Here is an 18,880-nt window from a genome sequence, read left to right as displayed (position 1 = left end):
GAGACATGATAGCACTCTTCAAATACTTAAAAGGTTGTCACAGAGGAGGGCCAGGATCTCTTCTCAATCATCCCAGAGTGCAGGACACAGAATAATGGGCTCAAGTTAAAGGAAGCCAGATTCCAGCTGGACATCAGGAAAAACTTCCTGACTGTTAGAGCAGTACGACAATGGAATCAGTTACCTAGGGAGGTTGTGGGCTCTCCCACACTAGAGGCCTTCAAGAGGCAGCTGGACAACCATCTGTCAGGGATGCTTTAGGGTGGATTCCTGCATTGAGCAGGGGGTTGGACTCGATGGCCTTGTAGGCCCCTTCCAACTCTGCTATTCTATGATTAGGGCTGGTGACCAAATCTTGGCCTCCTGGGATTCCACTCCGGCCCTACAAGGTTCCCCAGAAGGCCCCTTTCTGCAGTGGTTTTCTGGCTTTTATGCAGTTTTTTTCCCCACTCTAAAAGGCTAAAATGAGTCTCCTAAGGCTGAGTTACTGAAAGGCTCACTTCAGACCACACATTAGTTAACGGTGGTTTTAGAAGTCCACAGTGGAGATTTTACACTACCGTTGAGAAATATGTTGACTGGCGGAAAAGCTCAATGGAGTTTTATTTTGTAAAACACTCCATGCAGAACATCCACACTGTGCAGAGGAGAATTCCTGCACAACCGTTGTGTGTTACGTGGCAGGCTCCATGGAGTTTTCCATTGCATTGAGTTGACTTTTCCCACTGGCTACAGAGTTCCCTGGCAAGAATGGTGAAAGGAGAGAGTGCAGCTCTAGGAGAGCCACTAAGATTGGTTTTTTTGCAGCAGTGGCTGATGGGATACTATCGGGAGGAACAAGGGAGGAGAGAGGGCAGAGGAATTGTCAATCAAATGTTATGATGGATTTTTCTCAACTTCGCGGTAGCCCACAGTCACACAACAGTGGAGTTAGAACAGGTTGTGTTGGGAGTACCTCCTAAAAACCCAACCATTGACTGGAGTTTTCACACTTTATTGACTAACATGTTGTCTAAACTGAGCCAAAGTAAGAGCTTTAAGCTACAATGTGCTAGTATTTGTCTCACCCTTTTTTCCTTCGGGCTTACCCACCGCTGGAATACAGCCTCCGAGTGCTTTTCCAAAATGGAATTTGTCCCTCGAGCTGAAAGAGGTTCAACACCCCTGGGATAGATCATCCTTTGAGGCTTTCTACCTGTTTTAAAAAAATGCTTTTAAAAAAGTCTCTCTTAATCTAATGCCGAAGTCCATTGTTAAATCTTTCCTCTATTATAAACTTAGTACATATTTACCCAAGGAAAACATTTCGAGCAGTCTAAAGTAAACTTCCCCAACCTAGTGGCTTCCAAATATTTTGGACTTCAACTCCCATTAGCCCCAGACAGCATGAGCAATAGTCAGAAATGCTGGGAGTTACAGTTCAAAACACCTGGAGGGCACCAGGTTGAGGAAGACTGTTCTAAAGTGCTGTATAATACATAATAATACATAAAACAAGAAGTTTAGCTTGCTATGTTTTTATATGGCAATATATATACATAGTGTGCTACACTTCTCACTTTATGTATTAGCACTATATAAATGCTAGGCATTATTATTTGTGTCAAGCAAATCACCTTTCTATATTACTTAAAATCTCAGTGCTCTGCATCATTCCGGTCAATTTACAGTATGTATTTCAAAGGTCCAAGAACAGCGGACCCTCATTTTTCTTCTTAACGTTTTTCTTAGGACATATGCTGTCAGAAGAATAAGAGATGCTTTCAGAGAAAACAAGAGTGTCAAGGATTCTGCAGAAGTAGAAACACTAGTGAACAAAGCAAAAACGAATCTGGAAATGATACGGCGGCAGGTAAGCATGGTTTTCTTAGCAGTTTAATTAAGTTGCAAACACGTTGTGTGTTTTTCCAGTCTGCTGTGTCCCTCCACATACATTTGGTGAAAGATACACAGTTTCACGTAAAGTTGGTGGAAATAGTCCTGATGGCTGTGTGCTACCTCCAGTATCAGAGGCAGTAAGCCTATATACACCAGTTGCTGGGGAACATGGGTGGGAGGGTGCTGTAGCACTATGTCCTGCTAGTGGGTCTGTGGTTGACAGCTGGTTGGCCGCAGTGTGAACAGAGTGCTGGACTAGATGGATCCTTAGTCTGATCCAGCATAGCTTTTTTATGTTCTTAAATATAACTAGTTTTGGACTGTAAAAATGTGTCTGTATATATGAGGTAATGGTTTTCTTTCCTTGAGGCCGTTGAACATATGAACCAGTGTGGTGTAACGGCTAAAGTGTTGGACTGGGAGTCAGGATATCCGAGTTCTAGTCCTCACTCAGCCATGGAAACCCACTGGGCAACTTTGGGCCAGTCACAGACCCTCAGCCCAATCTACCTCTTGTTGTGAGGATAAAATAGAGAGGAGGAGGATTATGTATGCCACCTTGGGTTCCTTGGAGGGAAAAAGGCAGGATATAAATGCAGTAATAAATAAATAATAAAAATATTATGGTGCCTCTTACCAAGGCAAATCATTAATTTAGTTGCCTACACCAGAATGTTGTACAGAGGTTTTCCTGCTGTGTGAGATCCTTTACCTGAGGATATATTAGAGACTGAACCTGAGATGCTCTGCAGGGAAAGCATGTGCTCTACCCATTAAGCTGTGGCCAGTGGCAAAAATATAATTGTTTCTGCCCTCATCTTACCTATTCCCGCAATTGTGGGACTGCTTTTATTAAAAAGAAAAGGGATCGTTGGTAATCACAAAGCCCAAACCAATTCAGGATTGCTCGAAAGTAAGTTCCGTTGATTCCCATGGGACACGCTTCCAAATCACTGTGCCTCAGTGGGTTGTATCCAACCATAACAAGTTGGGGGACCCTCCGGAGCAGATTTGGGGGGCTGTGGTGGGGAGGAGAGAAAGGGACGGTTCCATCACATGAACAGAACTGTGCTTGTGTCACCTTGGATGCCACCCATTGTGTTATCAAAGAAGCCGATACATTTCACGGTTAGTAAGCGGCTGTCTGAATAATACAGGTTTAGCACAATGAGTGCACACTTTACACTTTAGCTGTGCATGTTCTTTTGTCATGGTTGTGTTTCTGTTGCAAGGATGTTACATATTCCAAATATGGTCTGGGTGGGCTAAAATGTTGTTCCTCGGAAAATGTAATACATGCATGCACGCATGTGCTCACCCACACACTCAAATGGTGTTTCCCTTGCTATTCTGATTATGACTGCATACTTAAAGAGAAGTCATTCTCTGGCTGTGCATCCTTATGTAGCCAAAGTTGCACCATCCACACACAAGAAGAAGGTATCAGCTGGCTCAGGGAAACCCCCAAGTTTGCAGAAGTATCCCCCCAACACACACACACCAAAAAAAAAATACCCCTGTGAGAACTAAGCATACTCTATGGGCACAGACTGCTGTAGGGGAGCGGGATGGGATAAAAACTTGGAAGGGGAATGGACTTAGTATCCTGGAAGAGGACATGCAGTTCTCACTGTAAGTTTTTATTGCAGTTCTCCCTTGTTTCTTTTATGAGAGCCAGGTGGGACATGGTTGCACAAGAGTCATAGGTACTTCTTGTATCTTGTCTGTGATAACACCTGAAATTTCATTTCACCCTCTTTTAGAGAAGGACATTCAAAGTGGTTAACAAAATCCCTAAGGAAACAATCAAAACACAATCATTGTATTGATCGTATCCAATTTGTTCTTGAGTCAAAAATAAAAGCAGGTGATGTGTGGTAGGATTTGCTTTGAGCACTGACAGTGCAATCCTCTGCATGCTTACTCAGAACTAACTCCCACTGGTTTTGATCGAACACTGTTCACCCTCGTAAGTGTGATTAGGATTACAGCCTAAGTGTACTTCGATAAGTGAAAACGAAGTTGACAAATGGATGTTGAGGTTGTATTGGGAGTTTCAAACATTCAACTAGATTCTCGGTGGTATAAAAACTGTTTCTTTCGTTTTATATGCTTCATTTCTAAAAGAAGAGATAGTTAACAAGCAAAAGGGGGGGAAAAACCTCACTCATAAAATACACTTGCTAATAAAGGTTAAAATAAACTTCTTGGTGATGGCTAAACCTATGTTGATACTTTTTCTATTTCTTGCACATAATTATGTATTTTGTTTAATCAAATTTAGGAGCATTCCCATTATTACTTTTAAGTGCAACGTCTATTTTTTGAAACATACGGAGCTGCCTTATACTGAGTCAGGCCATTGGTCCATCTAGCTCAGTATCGTCGACACAGACTGGCAGCGGATCTCCAGGCTTTCTGGGCAGGATTTCTTTGTAATCCTACCTGGAGTTGCTGGAGATTGAACCTGAGACCTTCTGCATGCAAAGCAGGTGCTCTGCCACTGAGCTATGGCCCTCCCATTGTTCTTATGTCCGTATATAACTGAATAATTCAAATAGTGAAGTGTGTTGAAATCAGCTGGGGCTTTTTGAAATCTTAAACTTAAGCTGTGTGTTATGAGCAGAGTTTTAAAACCAACCAGTGGAGCGAATCAAATATTAGATGTGTTCTGCAGTTTGAAGCTGTATTAAGATGTAGCACATCTCCTTTTGCTGAGGTTTTTTTTTCATGACATGTCGATAGAAATTAGATAATATCCCAGCTGCCTGGCAATTTGTTGCGTCTGTGAAATCAAATTTATATTCTCTTTACATGCTAATTTATGGTTTAGTCATCAAAGTGACCGTTGGCATCTCAGGTTCATAAATAACTATTTGAATCATCCCAGGGGGAATTGTAGGAACGTGACAGATTGCTGTCATTTTGTTCATGTCTTTCACGGGATTTGACTGAATTTTACAAAAGGAGCTTTCTAACACTGCAAAGCATAAATGAGTATTTTTAACTACTGGCGTGCTTTTTATATTCTGTAGGTTCTTGGTTTTGATATGGAAATGGATAAAAGAGCAGAATAGTCATAACTATAGACAATTTATTTGTATATTGCATTTTCCCCAAATACATTTTTGTCAAAGCAGATAACAGTATAGAGGATTTAAATGCAATAACCAGAATGGTAGATTACAACATAACATTGGGTTGGATCCAGACTTAATCATACTTAAAGTAGACTCATTGAAACCAATGGGGCTTAAGTTAGTCATAATTAATGGGCCTACACTAAGTCTGGATCTAGCCCACAAACAGTTCCAAAATTAGAGTTTGTTTAAAACCTATCAAAAGTTTAAATGAGCATAAAACCTACCAACAGATCAGTTGACAATACCCAGTGCCAATAATATCATCATTATACTCATAGTAAGCCATTCATTCAACAGTTCATATTAAGAGATCAAACAGTAAGGTTCCTTGTCTGCATCAAACTAGCAGCAAAAGAGAAAAGAGAAAACAAAACAACCACCAGGCATTTCAGACCGCCCAAGCTGAAACAACAGAAAGAGACCCTCCTCTTCTCTTGAGCTAAGAAACGGCACCTTCCTTCTAGCTTTTTCTAGGCAGCAGAGCTCCAAGATAGGCAAGACAGCAAAAGGTTTTCCCTGGGCAAATGGCCCCATGAAAGGGTGTATGGCTAAAAACCACATAAACTGTGCCAAAAGCAGTCCCAAGGCTGTTGGCATGAATTGCTGTTGACACCCCCTCCCCACAAAAAAGCTTTTATAACTACACTAAAAGGGCCAGAAAATCACCTCACCGTTCCTTCTGCTGACGACTACTATGGCTGGCATGGGGCAAGGCATAGAATAGCCCTATACAGACATTCCTAGAACATGTGAAGGCTCAAAGTGTGTAGGGTGATGGAACTACACATGCCACCCTCATGTCTCTGTTTCTGCCAGCCCCCCTCACCCTCTGAAGCAGAGTTCTACTTGTATTCTTTGGACACAAGTAGAACGCTCTGCACAATTGAAGAGCCTGGCTTATCACTGTCCTCAGTTGGGCAGAACCCATGTTCAGGTGAATGTAAGTAGAATTTTGTTGCTGATGCAGCAAAGTCGGAGGGGGCAGGGCTAGTATTCATGGGGATAGAAGGGTTGGGGCATCTGATATTGTTATAAACTGCCCAGAGAGCTTTGGCTATTGGCCGGTATAGAGATGATGATGATGATGATGATGATGATGATGATGATGATGATGATGATGATGATGATGGCAACTCTCTCCCCTCACCATTCCATCTGGCTGTGCAGCTCTCTTAGGAAAGGTCCTAGAGCTGAGGCAAACCAGATGGAAACAGCGAGACCCTAATGTCAAGCACTGGAGCACAATCCTTTGCAGGTTTACTCTGGAGTAAGTCCCACTGTATTCAGTGGGGCTTCTTCCCAGGTAAGTGCACACAGGATTGCAGGTGTTTCCTGTTTGACTATGACAGGAGTGGGCAACTTCTGGCCCTCCAGATATTTTGGCCTATAACTTGCATCGTTCCTGGCCATTCGCTAATCTAAAGCTGATGGAAGTAGTACATCTGGAGGGTCACAAATTACCCGTCCCCAGACTGAGCTTTTGAGCAGAAAAGAAGTTTGTTTTAAACTCTGATTGTAACCCCACAGTATCAGTGGAATATAATTTGAGGGGCCATTGCCCAGTGGTACAGCACATGCCTTGCATTCACAAGATCCCAAGCCATGTTCAGTCATCCCGATCTTAAAAATCTTCGGCAGCAGGTAGAGATGTGGAGGCCCAGAAAAAACCCAGGAAAAAATGGAAAAAGCCAATTCTCCCCCCCCCCCATTTTTTTTCCTAAGCCTTTTTTGGTTTTTTTCTGAAAAAAATTGAAAAAAAATGAAGAATTATTTTTTTAAATTATTAGTTCTTTTTATGGGAATGGGTGCTTTATGTCTGCTTGACACTGTGGAGGACTAGTGGAGACCTAAATAATTTTCTTTGTTACTAATGCTGATGATTTCTTCTGGGTGTTTTTTTAAATTGTTTTTTTTTTTTTTACTGCTCCTCATAAACTGGCAAAACCAAAGAGGTTCCTTACATTTCAGGTGTTCCCTACAGTTCAGGAGCTTGTAGCTCCATTTGTTACCAAAAAAATTTAAAGAAGTAAATTCAATTTGTAATAATTGTTTGAATACACTGTACTTTTAATATACCAAATGTGATAATTTTATACCAAACCAACTTGTACATAATTACATTTTATGTCCCTAAAGTAACAAAATGACTTTCAATCTGTAAAAAGTGCTAATATTGCATTATTTCAATGTTTCCAAACATTTCCAGAAATTTTACATTTCTAGCAGCAGAGCTGGAAAAAGTCCACCGCCTGACAGAGAGGACAGTTCTGAGCTAGATAGACCAGCAGTTGGACTCTATCTGTGGCAGCATCATGTGCTCTTAAACATTTATACATACAAATTAATCAGGCTACTAAGGTCACACGTGGAACTTCGCCATGGTGGAAGGGCAACTGCTTCTCACTGCAGAAAAGCAGACAAATTCTGTCATCTTAAAGCAGCATAAGCCATGTTACCGCTTTGCAGAAGTACTGAGATCAGTGCAGGTGCCCCCAGCAGAGGGCATCCTGTCTCTTTACACCAACAGGACTTCCCTTAGCTTATGGACATTATCCAGTAGGCATTCTGAAGGAGGGGGAGACGTTAGGCTTCTGGGATCTACTTTTTCTTTTCTTTTTTCCTTTTCTTTTTTTACTAGAACTCACGGTCCACCAAATGGACAAAGTGATGAATCAGGAGGCAGAACCAATGATCCTCTGCAACCTCCCCCAGCCTGATGCCCCCCAAATGTGTTCGGCTACAACTCGCAGCAGGATATGCTGGGAGTTATAGTCCAACACATCTAGAGGGCACCAGATTGGGAAGACTAATCTACTGTACTCTTTCAGACGAGACACTGAAAGAACCTGTATTTACAAGTACAAATCTGCAGCTGATCAGCAATTCTTACATAATGCTCTAAAACTGCATAGTTCAGGAATATGAAATCTCTGGCCTACGGAGCCTCTCTCAGACCAGAGATAACAGTGGGGATGTAGGCCATGAGGACTCAGCCATTCTTCAGTGCCATCTGTGTCTTAAGAACCTAAGAATTTATTTATTTATTTATTTATTACATTTTTATACCGCCCAATAGCCGAAGCTCTCTGGGCGGTTCACAAAAATTAAAACCACAGTAAAACACCCAACAGTTTAAAACACAATTACGAAATACAGTATAAAAAGCGCAACCAGGATAAAACCACACAGCAAAGTTGATATAAGATTAAAATACAGAGTTAAAACAGTAAAATTTAAATTTAAGTTAAAATTAAGTGTTAAAATACTGAGTGAATAAAAAGGTCTTCAGCTGGCGACAAAAGCAGTACAGTGTAGGCGTCAAGCGGACCTCTCTGGGGAGCTCGTTCCACAACCGGGGTGCCACAGCGGCATGCTGGATCAGACTGTTCACACTGTGGCCAATCAGCTGTCGACCAGGGACCCACAAACAGGACACAGGTGCAAGAGCACCCTCCCACCCATGTTCTATAACAACTGATGCTTATTGCCTCTGATTCCTTGGTGCATCTTCTCGCCACCCCCAAGGGGGATGGCAGGAAGTTGGCGAAGAATGCGCCCAACTCAGCACCTCTTGGCACGGAACTCCATGCCTCTCTCAGCATGGAAAGAGGCAAAATGGGTGGGTCGATGTCATCAGCAGCCACTATGTCATCTGACCCGCTCAGCACAGACCTGAATGGCAGAGATATTTTTTATTTACTTACTTACAATTTTATTTGCTATTGTCAAACGATTGGGAGTCAGAAATTCTTACAGATCTATTGCAAATCACTCAGGGATCTACAAGTAGATCCTGATCTACTCACCCGTTCCTGCAATAGGATGAAAAGGGAAGTTAACAAAGAGTCAAGAGCAAATGGGACACCATTCACATGCATCCGCCTGTCAGACAAAGGCTATTTGTTTGTTTGCTTGCTTGTTATAGTATTTCTATACTGCCTTTCTAAGACCAGTCAAGGGAGTTTACAAAAGGTCCAAAACATAAAAATCATAAGTGGGTAAAAAAAATATATCAAAACAGTAAAAACACCATTAACAGCAAGAATTTTAAATGTCTGGTTGAAAAGATGCATCTTGATCTCCTTCCTGAATGCAGAAAGTGAGGTTGCAACTCCAGCAGGAGTACATTCCACAGCTTAGAAGTAACACATGTGGAAGCTCTTCAGAAGGGCCTCTCCTGCTGATTTTAATAACAGAGCAGGCTCATACCAAGACAGGTCATCTCTCAGATAGTCAGGCCCTAAACCATTTACAGTGTTAAAGGTTAACATCAACACTTTCAGTTGCGCTCACGTCTTAGACTTCAGAAACCTTAGGTTTCTGTGACCTGGTTTGCACACAATGGCAAGGTGCCGTGGGTTAATTTTCCTGTTGAGCTTGCTGTTTTTTATTTTGAAACTTCAAGCTGCAGCATTACATGCTAACCAGGGAAGGGTAGGTAATGAGACTACCACAACCCAGGGCCTGTTTTAGCATTGCAGGTAGCTTGTGACCCACCCCCAACAACCCACCCCAGCCAGTTTCTTGTGTAGCGACAAGGCGTGGCGTGCCCCTGCTGCAGCTTGAAGTTTCAAAATGGTGCCACAACAAGACGCCCAGCGGGGAAATTCACCCATGGTGGTTTCTCTACGTGCAAACTGGCTTTGTAGCTATGTTATACTTATTCTTATTCCCCGCCTCGATCAGGATGGAGATGCGGGTAAGAAATAATCATTATTATTAATGTTGTAGATCCTCTGCATGCAAATAAATCTCTGCCTCGGGAATACAGTTTGTGTAATGGGGTATGTAGCATGGAGGACTGCATTAACTCAGCAGCAGAACACTTGCTTTACGTGTATAAAGTTCTAGGTTCATTTTCTGGCCCTGCCAGTTAAAAGTCATCAGGTAGCAAGACGGAGTGGGGGAAACTCTGCCTAATGTCTTACAAAGCCACTGCTTGTCAAGCCTAGCAGGATAGGCAACCTGTACTCTCCAGATGTTTTGGACTACAGTTCCCATAACCTCTGCCCTTTGGCTAGGGTTGAAGGGGTTGTAGTCCAAAACATCAGAAGGACAACAGAGTGCCTACCGCTAACTGGGCTAGATGGGCCAATGGGGTGTCTATTATAAAAAATGAACTAGGAAAACTTGTAAAACTGCTAGGTTGGTTTATGGTTTCATTTATTTAGGCAACACAAATGCCTTTATCTGTATCCAAATGAAAGTCTGGTTTCTAACCGCATGCTTAGTTGCAATGTTTTAGTGAACAAAGACACTATTCTTTCTTCCTGTTGCTTAAAAAAATGTCTTTCCCTTCGAGCCATATTGGATGCATTCACATGTATATGGAGGAGAATACATGGAGTGAGGGATGGGTCTTCTGTTCCTATGGAGATGTTTCTTGAGCTCCTTTAGAGGGTCATCGATCCCTTTTAGTAGCCTTGGATTAGAAATAGGCAATTGGGTGTCAGAGAGCTTAATCCAAGCCTCATGAGCGTCATGTTGGGCTCCAAGTCTAGCAAAGACCCCCCCTCTCTTCCTCTATTATGTATCTCATTTTCTTTCTCCTATAGAGGCAGGCAGAGAGCTCTATGCCCCTGTTTCCCATAGTGAACAACAACAACAGAAGCCGTGGCAAAGCTCTTCCCTTAACCTTTTTATTCTCAAATCACATGCAAAGCCTTTCCTCACCAGTGCGAACAGCACCAGAGGCTCTGCTACAGATCTCCTCATGCACCTAGAGGGCTCATCTACACCAAGCAGGATATTCCACTATGAAAGTGATATATAAAAGGCAGGAGCCACACTACTGCTTTATAGTGACACTGAAGTGCACTGACAATTGTAGGGGCCCATGACACATCTACACCAAGCAGGATATGAAAGCGGTATATGATATGGCTCATGGGCCCAACAGTTGTCAGTGCACTTCAATACCGCTACAAAGCAGTAGTGTGGCTCCTGCCTTTTATATACCGCTTTCATAGTGGAATATCCTGCTTGGTGTAGATGAGCCCTGAGTTGCTCACTCCAGTGCAGGATGCAAAAAAAGGAAACTGTAACAGAGCCTCATCAGGGGTAAGCAAGCTGGTGCCCTCCAGATGTTTTAGTATACAACACCAGTAGCAGAGGCAGTGAGCTTATGTACACCAGTTGCTGGGGAACATAGGTAGGAAGGTGCTGTTGCACTTGTGCCCTGTTGGTGTATGAGCACAGTGCTGGACTAGATGGGCTCTTGGTCTGATCCAGCAGGGTTCTTCTTCTGTTCTAACCCATCATTCCAGCCAGCATGGCCAGTGGCCAGGAATCCTGGGAGATGTAGTCCAAAATATTCAGGGGGCACCTGTGCCTAGGAAAGGAAAGACTTGAAGAGCTCTTTGGCATTGTCTTGGCTCACATAGCAGTAAATTGTTGGTCCTTATGTGCTTCAGAATAGCACACACACACACCCCATCATTTGTTGTTGTCAACCAGGATCTTGGATTGGTCAGTTTCTCACCTGAAATCAAACACATTGGTATGGTCTGCTGCAATGCAAAATGCAGGAATAGAGCAGGCTTCTCCAACCTGGCTGGCTGGAGCATGCTGGGAGTTGTAGTCCAACACACCTGGAGGGCACCAGGTTGAGAATGGCTGGTATAGACTTTGAACACTTGATGGAAAACTTTGACTGTGTGTTCTTGAAGGAAGTTTGCTGAATTCATAGTTTGATAGCCCGAGAGCAGCCTTTTGAGGAAACAAGCCCTTGGGTTCAATCTCACCAGAATTAGTTGTCTTATTGCCCATTTAAAAAGGAATTAGTCTGGATTTCCCAGGAGATTTGAAGGGTGCACCACCTATTTGAAATTTTCAAAGCTACATTGTTGTTGATGTTTTGAAGGGCCCTTCAGTAAAATAACAGCTTTGAGGCACATCACGGCTTTTCTGTTTCATTCTGTGTAATCCAAACTTGAGAGAATTGTGCTTTAAGGGAGAAACTTCTCCTGCAGAGTGACAGAAGACTCTCAGAACTTCTAGCAGGCCGGTACATATGTGGATCTGAGCTTCACAGAACAAAGCTTACATTGTTTTCAAGTTGTAACTGGTCAGTGAAACAGTTATAATATATGTTGGCTTTTGTGTACATCTCTGATTTTATTTTCCTATGTGTGTGAATGAATTCATCTTATATAAGAATACAGTAGTAGAATCATAGAATCATAGAACAGCAGAGTTGGAAGGGGCCTACAAGGCCATCGAGTCCAACCCCCTACTCAATGCAGGAATCCACCCTAAAGCACTCCTGACAGATGGTTGTCCAGCTGCCTCTTGAAGGCCTCTAGTGTGGGAGAGCCCACAACCTCCCTAGGTAACTGGTTCCATTGTCGTACTGCTCTAACAGTCATGAAGTTTTTTCTGATGTCCAGCTGGAATCTGGCTTCCTTTAACTTGAGCCCGTTATTCCGTGTCCTGCACTCTGGGAGGATCGAGAAGAGATCCTGGCCCTCCTCTGTGTGACAACCTTTTAAGTATTTGAAGAGTGCTATCATGTCTCCCCTCAATCTTCTCTTCTCCAGGCTAAACATGCCCAGTTCTTTCAGTCTCTCTTCATAGGGCTTTGTTTCCAGACCCCTGATCATCCTAGTTGCCCTCTTCTGAACACGCTCCAGCTTGTCTGCGTCCTTCTTGAATTGTGGAGCCCAGAACTGGACGCAGTACTCTAGATGAGGCCTAACCAGGGCCGAATAGAGAGGAACCAGTACCTCACGTGATTTGGAAGCTATACTTCTATTAATGCAGCCCAAAATAGCATTGGCCTTTCTTGCAGCCATATCACACTGTTGGCTCATATTCAAATTGCAATCTACAATTTGTAGATTGCAATTTGGCTTATTACTTTAGATCTACCAGACTGTTTTTACTTATTTTTTCCACTCGAGCAGCGTAAATATGCAGAAAAATGTGAAAGTTTGAAAAAGTTCAAAAGCTTGAGCTTTAATAGCAGTTAATTTCAACCAGCCTCTCCACCAGCAAGATGACGGGCAGCCCTGCTCAACCAATCAGTGTGGCTTAAAGGCAGTCCCCGGGCACAGCCATGTGGTTAGGCTGTTACCACCAGTGCGGAGGGGGAAGGAGACAGAGGTGGCCAATTGGGGTGCGCAAAGGAAGGGGAGGGGCCATGCCGCATGCACATTTGGAGGGAGGATTCACTATGCATGAGCTACATTTGCATTATACATGAGCCCTTCTGTGGTGAGGGTACTGAGGGGCAAAAAAGCAGGAATTTTGTAAACCGCCCAGAGAGCTTCGGCTATTGGGCAGTATAGAAATGCAATAAATAAATAAGGAAAGGAGCAGAAGTAGTACAGTAAGAATGTAGTACTACTAGTACAGTAAGAATGTGCTACAGTAGATGTTCTTCCCTCTGTACCTCATTGTGATTTTGCCTCTTGCCTATTTATGTATTTGTTTATTTAAACCAATCCATTTTATTGTTCTTATTTTCACAAGACAGTTGGGCATTAGTTATGGCCCAATTGTTGTGTGCTGGGTTTGTGGTGTAGAATCATGCCTTTGGGCCATTGAGTATTATTTTTCACTGACCTCTCTCTGGAGGCACCAGCTAACCCAGTTTGCCAGTTCCCCATCAGCACAACTGTATCAGGAGCTACAAAAAGTTAAATGTGAGCTAAACAATATTCTCTCTCAGCAAGCGGAATTTTCCCTAACTTGTTTGAGACAGATATACTGGGGAAGCGGGGAATGTCCCGTTAAAATTTTGGCACATCTTCTTAAACTACCAAACAAAAAGTTAAGGATATACACAATAAAACAATAATGTTTAAGGTACAAAAATAAAATAAATGTTAACAATAATATTGCATTAAAAGTGCAACCTCAAATTGCACAAGAACAAATATCTAACAGGAACAACGTGAAGTAAAAAGGCCAAACGTGTTTCAACACAAGGTCTTCATCAGTGGCCAATGCAGGCTGACCTTGTGTTGAAACGCGTTTGGCCTTTTTATTTCACGTTGTTCCTGTTAGATTCTTGTGCAATTTGAGGTTGCACTTTTAATGCAATATTATTGTAAACCTTTATTTTATACATTATTGTTTTATTATATATATATATAACTTTTTGTTTGGTATTATATGGTTGTTTGTTAAGGACTACACCTTTTCTTGTGTTTGCTACGTTTTCTTAAACACCAAAAACATTGAAATGCCGTTTTTGCCATTAAAGATGCAAATAACATTTCTCCTACCAATATAAATTTACAATTTTTTAAATTTTATTCGGAGTTGTATAGTAATGGTAGCGAGATATTGGAGCAGGATATGAATACTTTTTTTGCTCAGCTTAAGCGCCCTTGCTTTGTGCTGAAACAATCTATATTATGGAACAATGTGCACGCCCTCCTAAATTACCTACCAGCTTCTTGGAAGTTCACACATGGTCAGCGCAGATGAATCTTCAGGGCCCTTACGACAGCCAAAAGACTGTTGGAAGGACAAATGCTTACCTCACATAATGCAATGGATTGAGGACCTAATAACACTATCAACTTTTCAACGCATGTGATATAGGCGCAACTTGTAAGTGGATAAATATATGGATATTTGGTCTGCTTTTCTTGAAACTTATGTATAACTCCCTTTTTTTTCACGAACGGTACATATGATGTAAAAATATTGCTCTATATGTGATGTGTGTTCCCCCCCCCCTTTCTTTTTCACAACGTATTTTCTGTTCTGTTTTGTTGATATTCACAATAAAGGGGAGGAATGTTGGCACAAGCTGGAGCTGGGTCAACTTTGACCGGCATCTTGAGCTAAGCTTTTCAAATGATTGTGATTTTTAAAAAAGCACTAAGTCAAGTACAACATTTGGAGTCTTTGCAAGTCCTATTTAGGTGTTCTGTACCTGAATAAGGCAAAATCTGAGCGGGGGGGGGGGGGCCGCACACACAAGCCAGAACACTGATTTTCCGTGAGTTGAGGGTGATGAAAAGCAATGATGGAGAGGTACAAGGTTGGAGCGTTCCCTCTCTTCACATGTTGCCCTCTTCAGGAATAGAATGCCTGAATAGGGCTGTACTCATGACGATCTCATTGCCTGTGGTTCCCTGAGGAAGTGGAGAACCGTTGCTCACAATGCTCTGTAAAATCAGTAAATACAGAGTTCTTCCATGGAGCCTCCCTTGAGTAAGCTTTGCATTGTGCCTTTTGGGGTTTGAAAAACATTTTAACTGCAGAGTATGCTCTGTGAACATTTGAGAAGTGAGTTGTGTTTCCCAGTTCTGAAAAGCTGCAGGACTTTTATTGTACTCATTCGAGCATATATCTTCATGAAATATAATATTTTTTTTCGACATTCTGAATGGAAATTGGCTCTTGGCTTTGAATTCCTAAAATGGGCTAAGTGATTATCCTCCCCAGTATTTTTCCATTAGATACTGAATTCCTATGAATTGCTTCTAGCAGTCTCCAAATTTGAACCCTTGTACAGCCTATAGTGGTTGTATAACTTGAATGATATTTTATCTACTGCTGTCTTTGAATTGTGGGTCACTACCGCGTTTTGTTTATACTTTATGGGCATGTTCAGACAACACGCTAAGCCATTGTTAGGCTGCTAACCTTTTTGCAGCAAATGTTTAGTGAGCATGTTTAAACCATTGATATGTGGCCACCACCATAGTTAGGAATGGTTCATGTGACACGCCAAGTCATGGTTCACATGTCATGTTTAGCTCAAAATGCTTAACGACTGTGGCTTAGTCACGAACAAGACCTATATGTGTGCTATAGGTTTCAGTATTGACTTTTCAATCCCAGAGGTTCACTCCTTTTGCCTCTTGGAAGACAGCAAAAGCTGCCTGAAAACAGAGGTGCCACATACTGAGAGGGTTGTGAAATAAACCCTTGTCCTGTGGGAAGAGAAGCTGATGAGTGAAACTTGGCTCTAAGCTTGGCTGATTTCCGAAAATATTATTTCAGCTTCCCTGGTATGTCAAAAAAAAAGATGGCCTAGTTAGTTGTGCTGGTTCTTATCCCACATAGAATGATGGAAAGGGGAGGAAGCACACATATATTACAAATGGGTCCCTACAACAAAGTGTAGCAGTGCAGGGTGCGTCTGTTCAGGGTTCCAGCCACTTCTTTCCACCCCCGACTCCCAGTATTCCAGCATTCAGACAATGTGATGGTTCTTTCTACACTTTTCTATTTCTATGTCCTTTTCCAATCACTCCTTTCATTCCCTTTCCCACCTACTTATTATTCTGAGACGATAATTAAGTATAACTTCCAGGCAGACCTAATATTAACTGGGTCATTCAAAATGGTATTGACTACTTGCCTTGGTTTAAAGTTTAAAACTTTGCAGAAATATAAGCTATGGAAATACATCAGGGGCCCTTCTTGGCTAATATTAATTATGCCCGCTTCTTCAATTCCATTCTGATTGACATATGCCAATCTGATTGCTAAAATCTGTTTAAATTGCAGCTGAATGTGCTTCCTCTGCTGAGTAAGGTTGTCTAGAGCTTTGAAACGGGTGTTCTCAATACGCTGATGACATTGTGCTCTATATTTCATTAACTAAGCAGCCAGGAACTGCTGTATCGGTATTAAACTGGTGTCTGGAGACTATATTAAGTAGTTGAGGGTGAACAGGCTGAATCTGAATCTAGGAAGCCAAACAAGCCAGAGGCAAAGGGGTGAAAATGGAGATGTAGTATTTTATTTTAAAAATTACCAACACATTTCGGACCATAAAGTTCTTCCTCAGAGTAATCTACAAGAAATATGTATAATATTTACAAAGACAAAAAGTCAACATTATCAATCACAATAATTAGTTCAATATACATCAACATATTAAAAATAATTATGATTGCTTGCAAATAGAAAAACTTATTTAAAAACATAATAGTAAGAGGCTCAAAAACTTAAAGATTATTTCTACCTTATCATATATGTGAAAGTAAAACATACTTACAACAAAAATAAGTTATCAAATCCTTTTGGGGATTCCTTCCTTTTTTGGCTTTTGGATCTGAATCTAGGCAAGCTGGAGGTAGGATTGATGGTGGTTGGTTGGGATGCTGTGAGATTTTAGCAGCGGCCTTGCAACCCAAGACTTCTCCTGGATCCATAGCATACCTAGAGGCACAGGTGGTGGCTGTAGCAATGGCCAGGAGTACTTTTTATCAATTTTTATCAGTTGCATCTAATACGGAGGCTATACCCCTTCTTAGAGAAGACAGATTGCGCTATTAATTTTTGTGAACCGCCCAGAGAGCTCTGGCTATTGGGCGGTATAGAAATGTAATAAATAAATAAATAAAATAAATAAATAAAAATATTCTCACCCATGCCTTTGTTGACTTGACTACTGTAATGAACTTTATGGGGTACTGCGCTTGAAGAGCTCAGGTAGTGCAGTATACTGCAGCTCACCTCCTGATGAATGTAGAGGCGTGAATTTCTCGAACCAATTATGCAGCAGGAGCTACAGAGGCTGCTTACTGATTTCTGGGCCCAATTCAGTATGCTTCATTTCAAAGTAGGTAACCTTTCAGCCCATCATGGCCTGACTTACCTTTGAAACTGCTTCTCACAATTTAATATCTGCTTCTAGTCTCCTGCAGAAGGTCGAATCAACCTCTTCAAGAAGTTGGGCCTTCTGATGGCAGCTATGTGAAACAGTCTTCCAGAAGCACATGCCTGATGGCTCTCAGAAGGAGACCTGTTAGGAGCTGATTGCAGGTCCTTATATGAAACCGATACAGCTCATTTGCATATTCTGTTGTAAATTTTAGCACTTTTTAAAAAAATATGGTTGAAGTTTTGTTGCAATCCATCTCAAATGCAGGAGAGTTAGGATAGAAAGGTTTTTAATAAATGGATGGATCCAACTTGAACAATTGGATTCTGATAGAACAATCAGGTGGTTATGGCAGATTTCAGCTTCTGAGAAAGCCTAGAGAATGATCTTACTTTGGGCTAAAATGTTTTTTAAAATTGCTAGGATTCAAGACCTGAATGGGTTTCAGACTTAAATTCTCTGCCATTTGCCTTATGATAAAGTCGAGCCAGTATGATGTGATGATGTTACACTTAGAACTGGGGAGACCAGGGTTCAAATCTCCACTTGGCCACCAACTCTCAGCCTAACCTACCTCACAGGATAAATATGGGGAGGAACCATAATACGCCTCCTTGAGCTCCTTGAAGGAAAAGTAGGAGAAAAATGAAATAAACTAATTAAAATGTATTTTTTTATTGGAACATTCACAGTTGGGGTGCGTGAGTGGCAAGACCAGTGGCAAACAGCAGACGGGTTTTGCCAGTGATCTGAAACCTCAAAAACATGCTGTATCTTTATTTTTTTATTTGATTTGATTTGTACCCCATCTTTTTACCAAAAATGGCAATCAAGGCAGCTTTTACAGGCACAAAATTGATTAAAACAATACATTAAAATACAATAAAAACATAACAATTACAGAACAAAATAATAATAATGGCTTTGACCCCACCAGCCATTGGAATGTGGCCCCCTCCGAAATTGAATTCAGGCTGAAAGCGGTTCAACACCCTTCTCCCCCCCCCCCAATTAACTCTCTTGTTGATGCTGTTACGCATTTCTGGTTTAAATGGTCGTTTCGTTATTTTATATGGAATCTTTTGAATTGTAGACGACTTTGGTTGCCTTATTAGAAAAGCAATATATTGAATGTTTTGAAGAAGCACTTTTGCAAACCGGTTTGAACTAATCGCGCTTAGGGTTAACAACAGTGAGGACTTAACGTTGCACCACAGTTAGCTCTGAAAAGGGAGGGTGATTTGTGTATGAGTGGGAAATTGCATCCATGGTTCCTCCAGTC

General features: G+C 41.7%; 1 protein-coding gene across 2 annotated transcripts in view; it reads left to right on the top strand.

The window, feature by feature from the left end:
• The window catches only part of LYRM4 (LYR motif containing 4), a 69,015-nt gene that overhangs the window by 5,304 nt on the left and 44,831 nt on the right, over positions 1-18,880 (top strand). For both annotated transcript variants that reach the window (XM_063130337.1, XM_063130338.1), the window contains exon 2: positions 1,732-1,852. In XM_063130337.1, coding sequence (XP_062986407.1) covers positions 1,732-1,852 — 121 coding nt within the window. The remainder of the gene's footprint in view (positions 1-1,731; positions 1,853-18,880) is intronic.

The sequence above is a fragment of the Elgaria multicarinata genome, chromosome 7 (assembly GCF_023053635.1).
Source record: "Elgaria multicarinata webbii isolate HBS135686 ecotype San Diego chromosome 7, rElgMul1.1.pri, whole genome shotgun sequence".
Classification (NCBI taxonomy): domain Eukaryota; kingdom Metazoa; phylum Chordata; class Lepidosauria; order Squamata; family Anguidae; genus Elgaria; species Elgaria multicarinata.
This window is presented reverse-complemented; position numbering and strand designations above follow the sequence as displayed.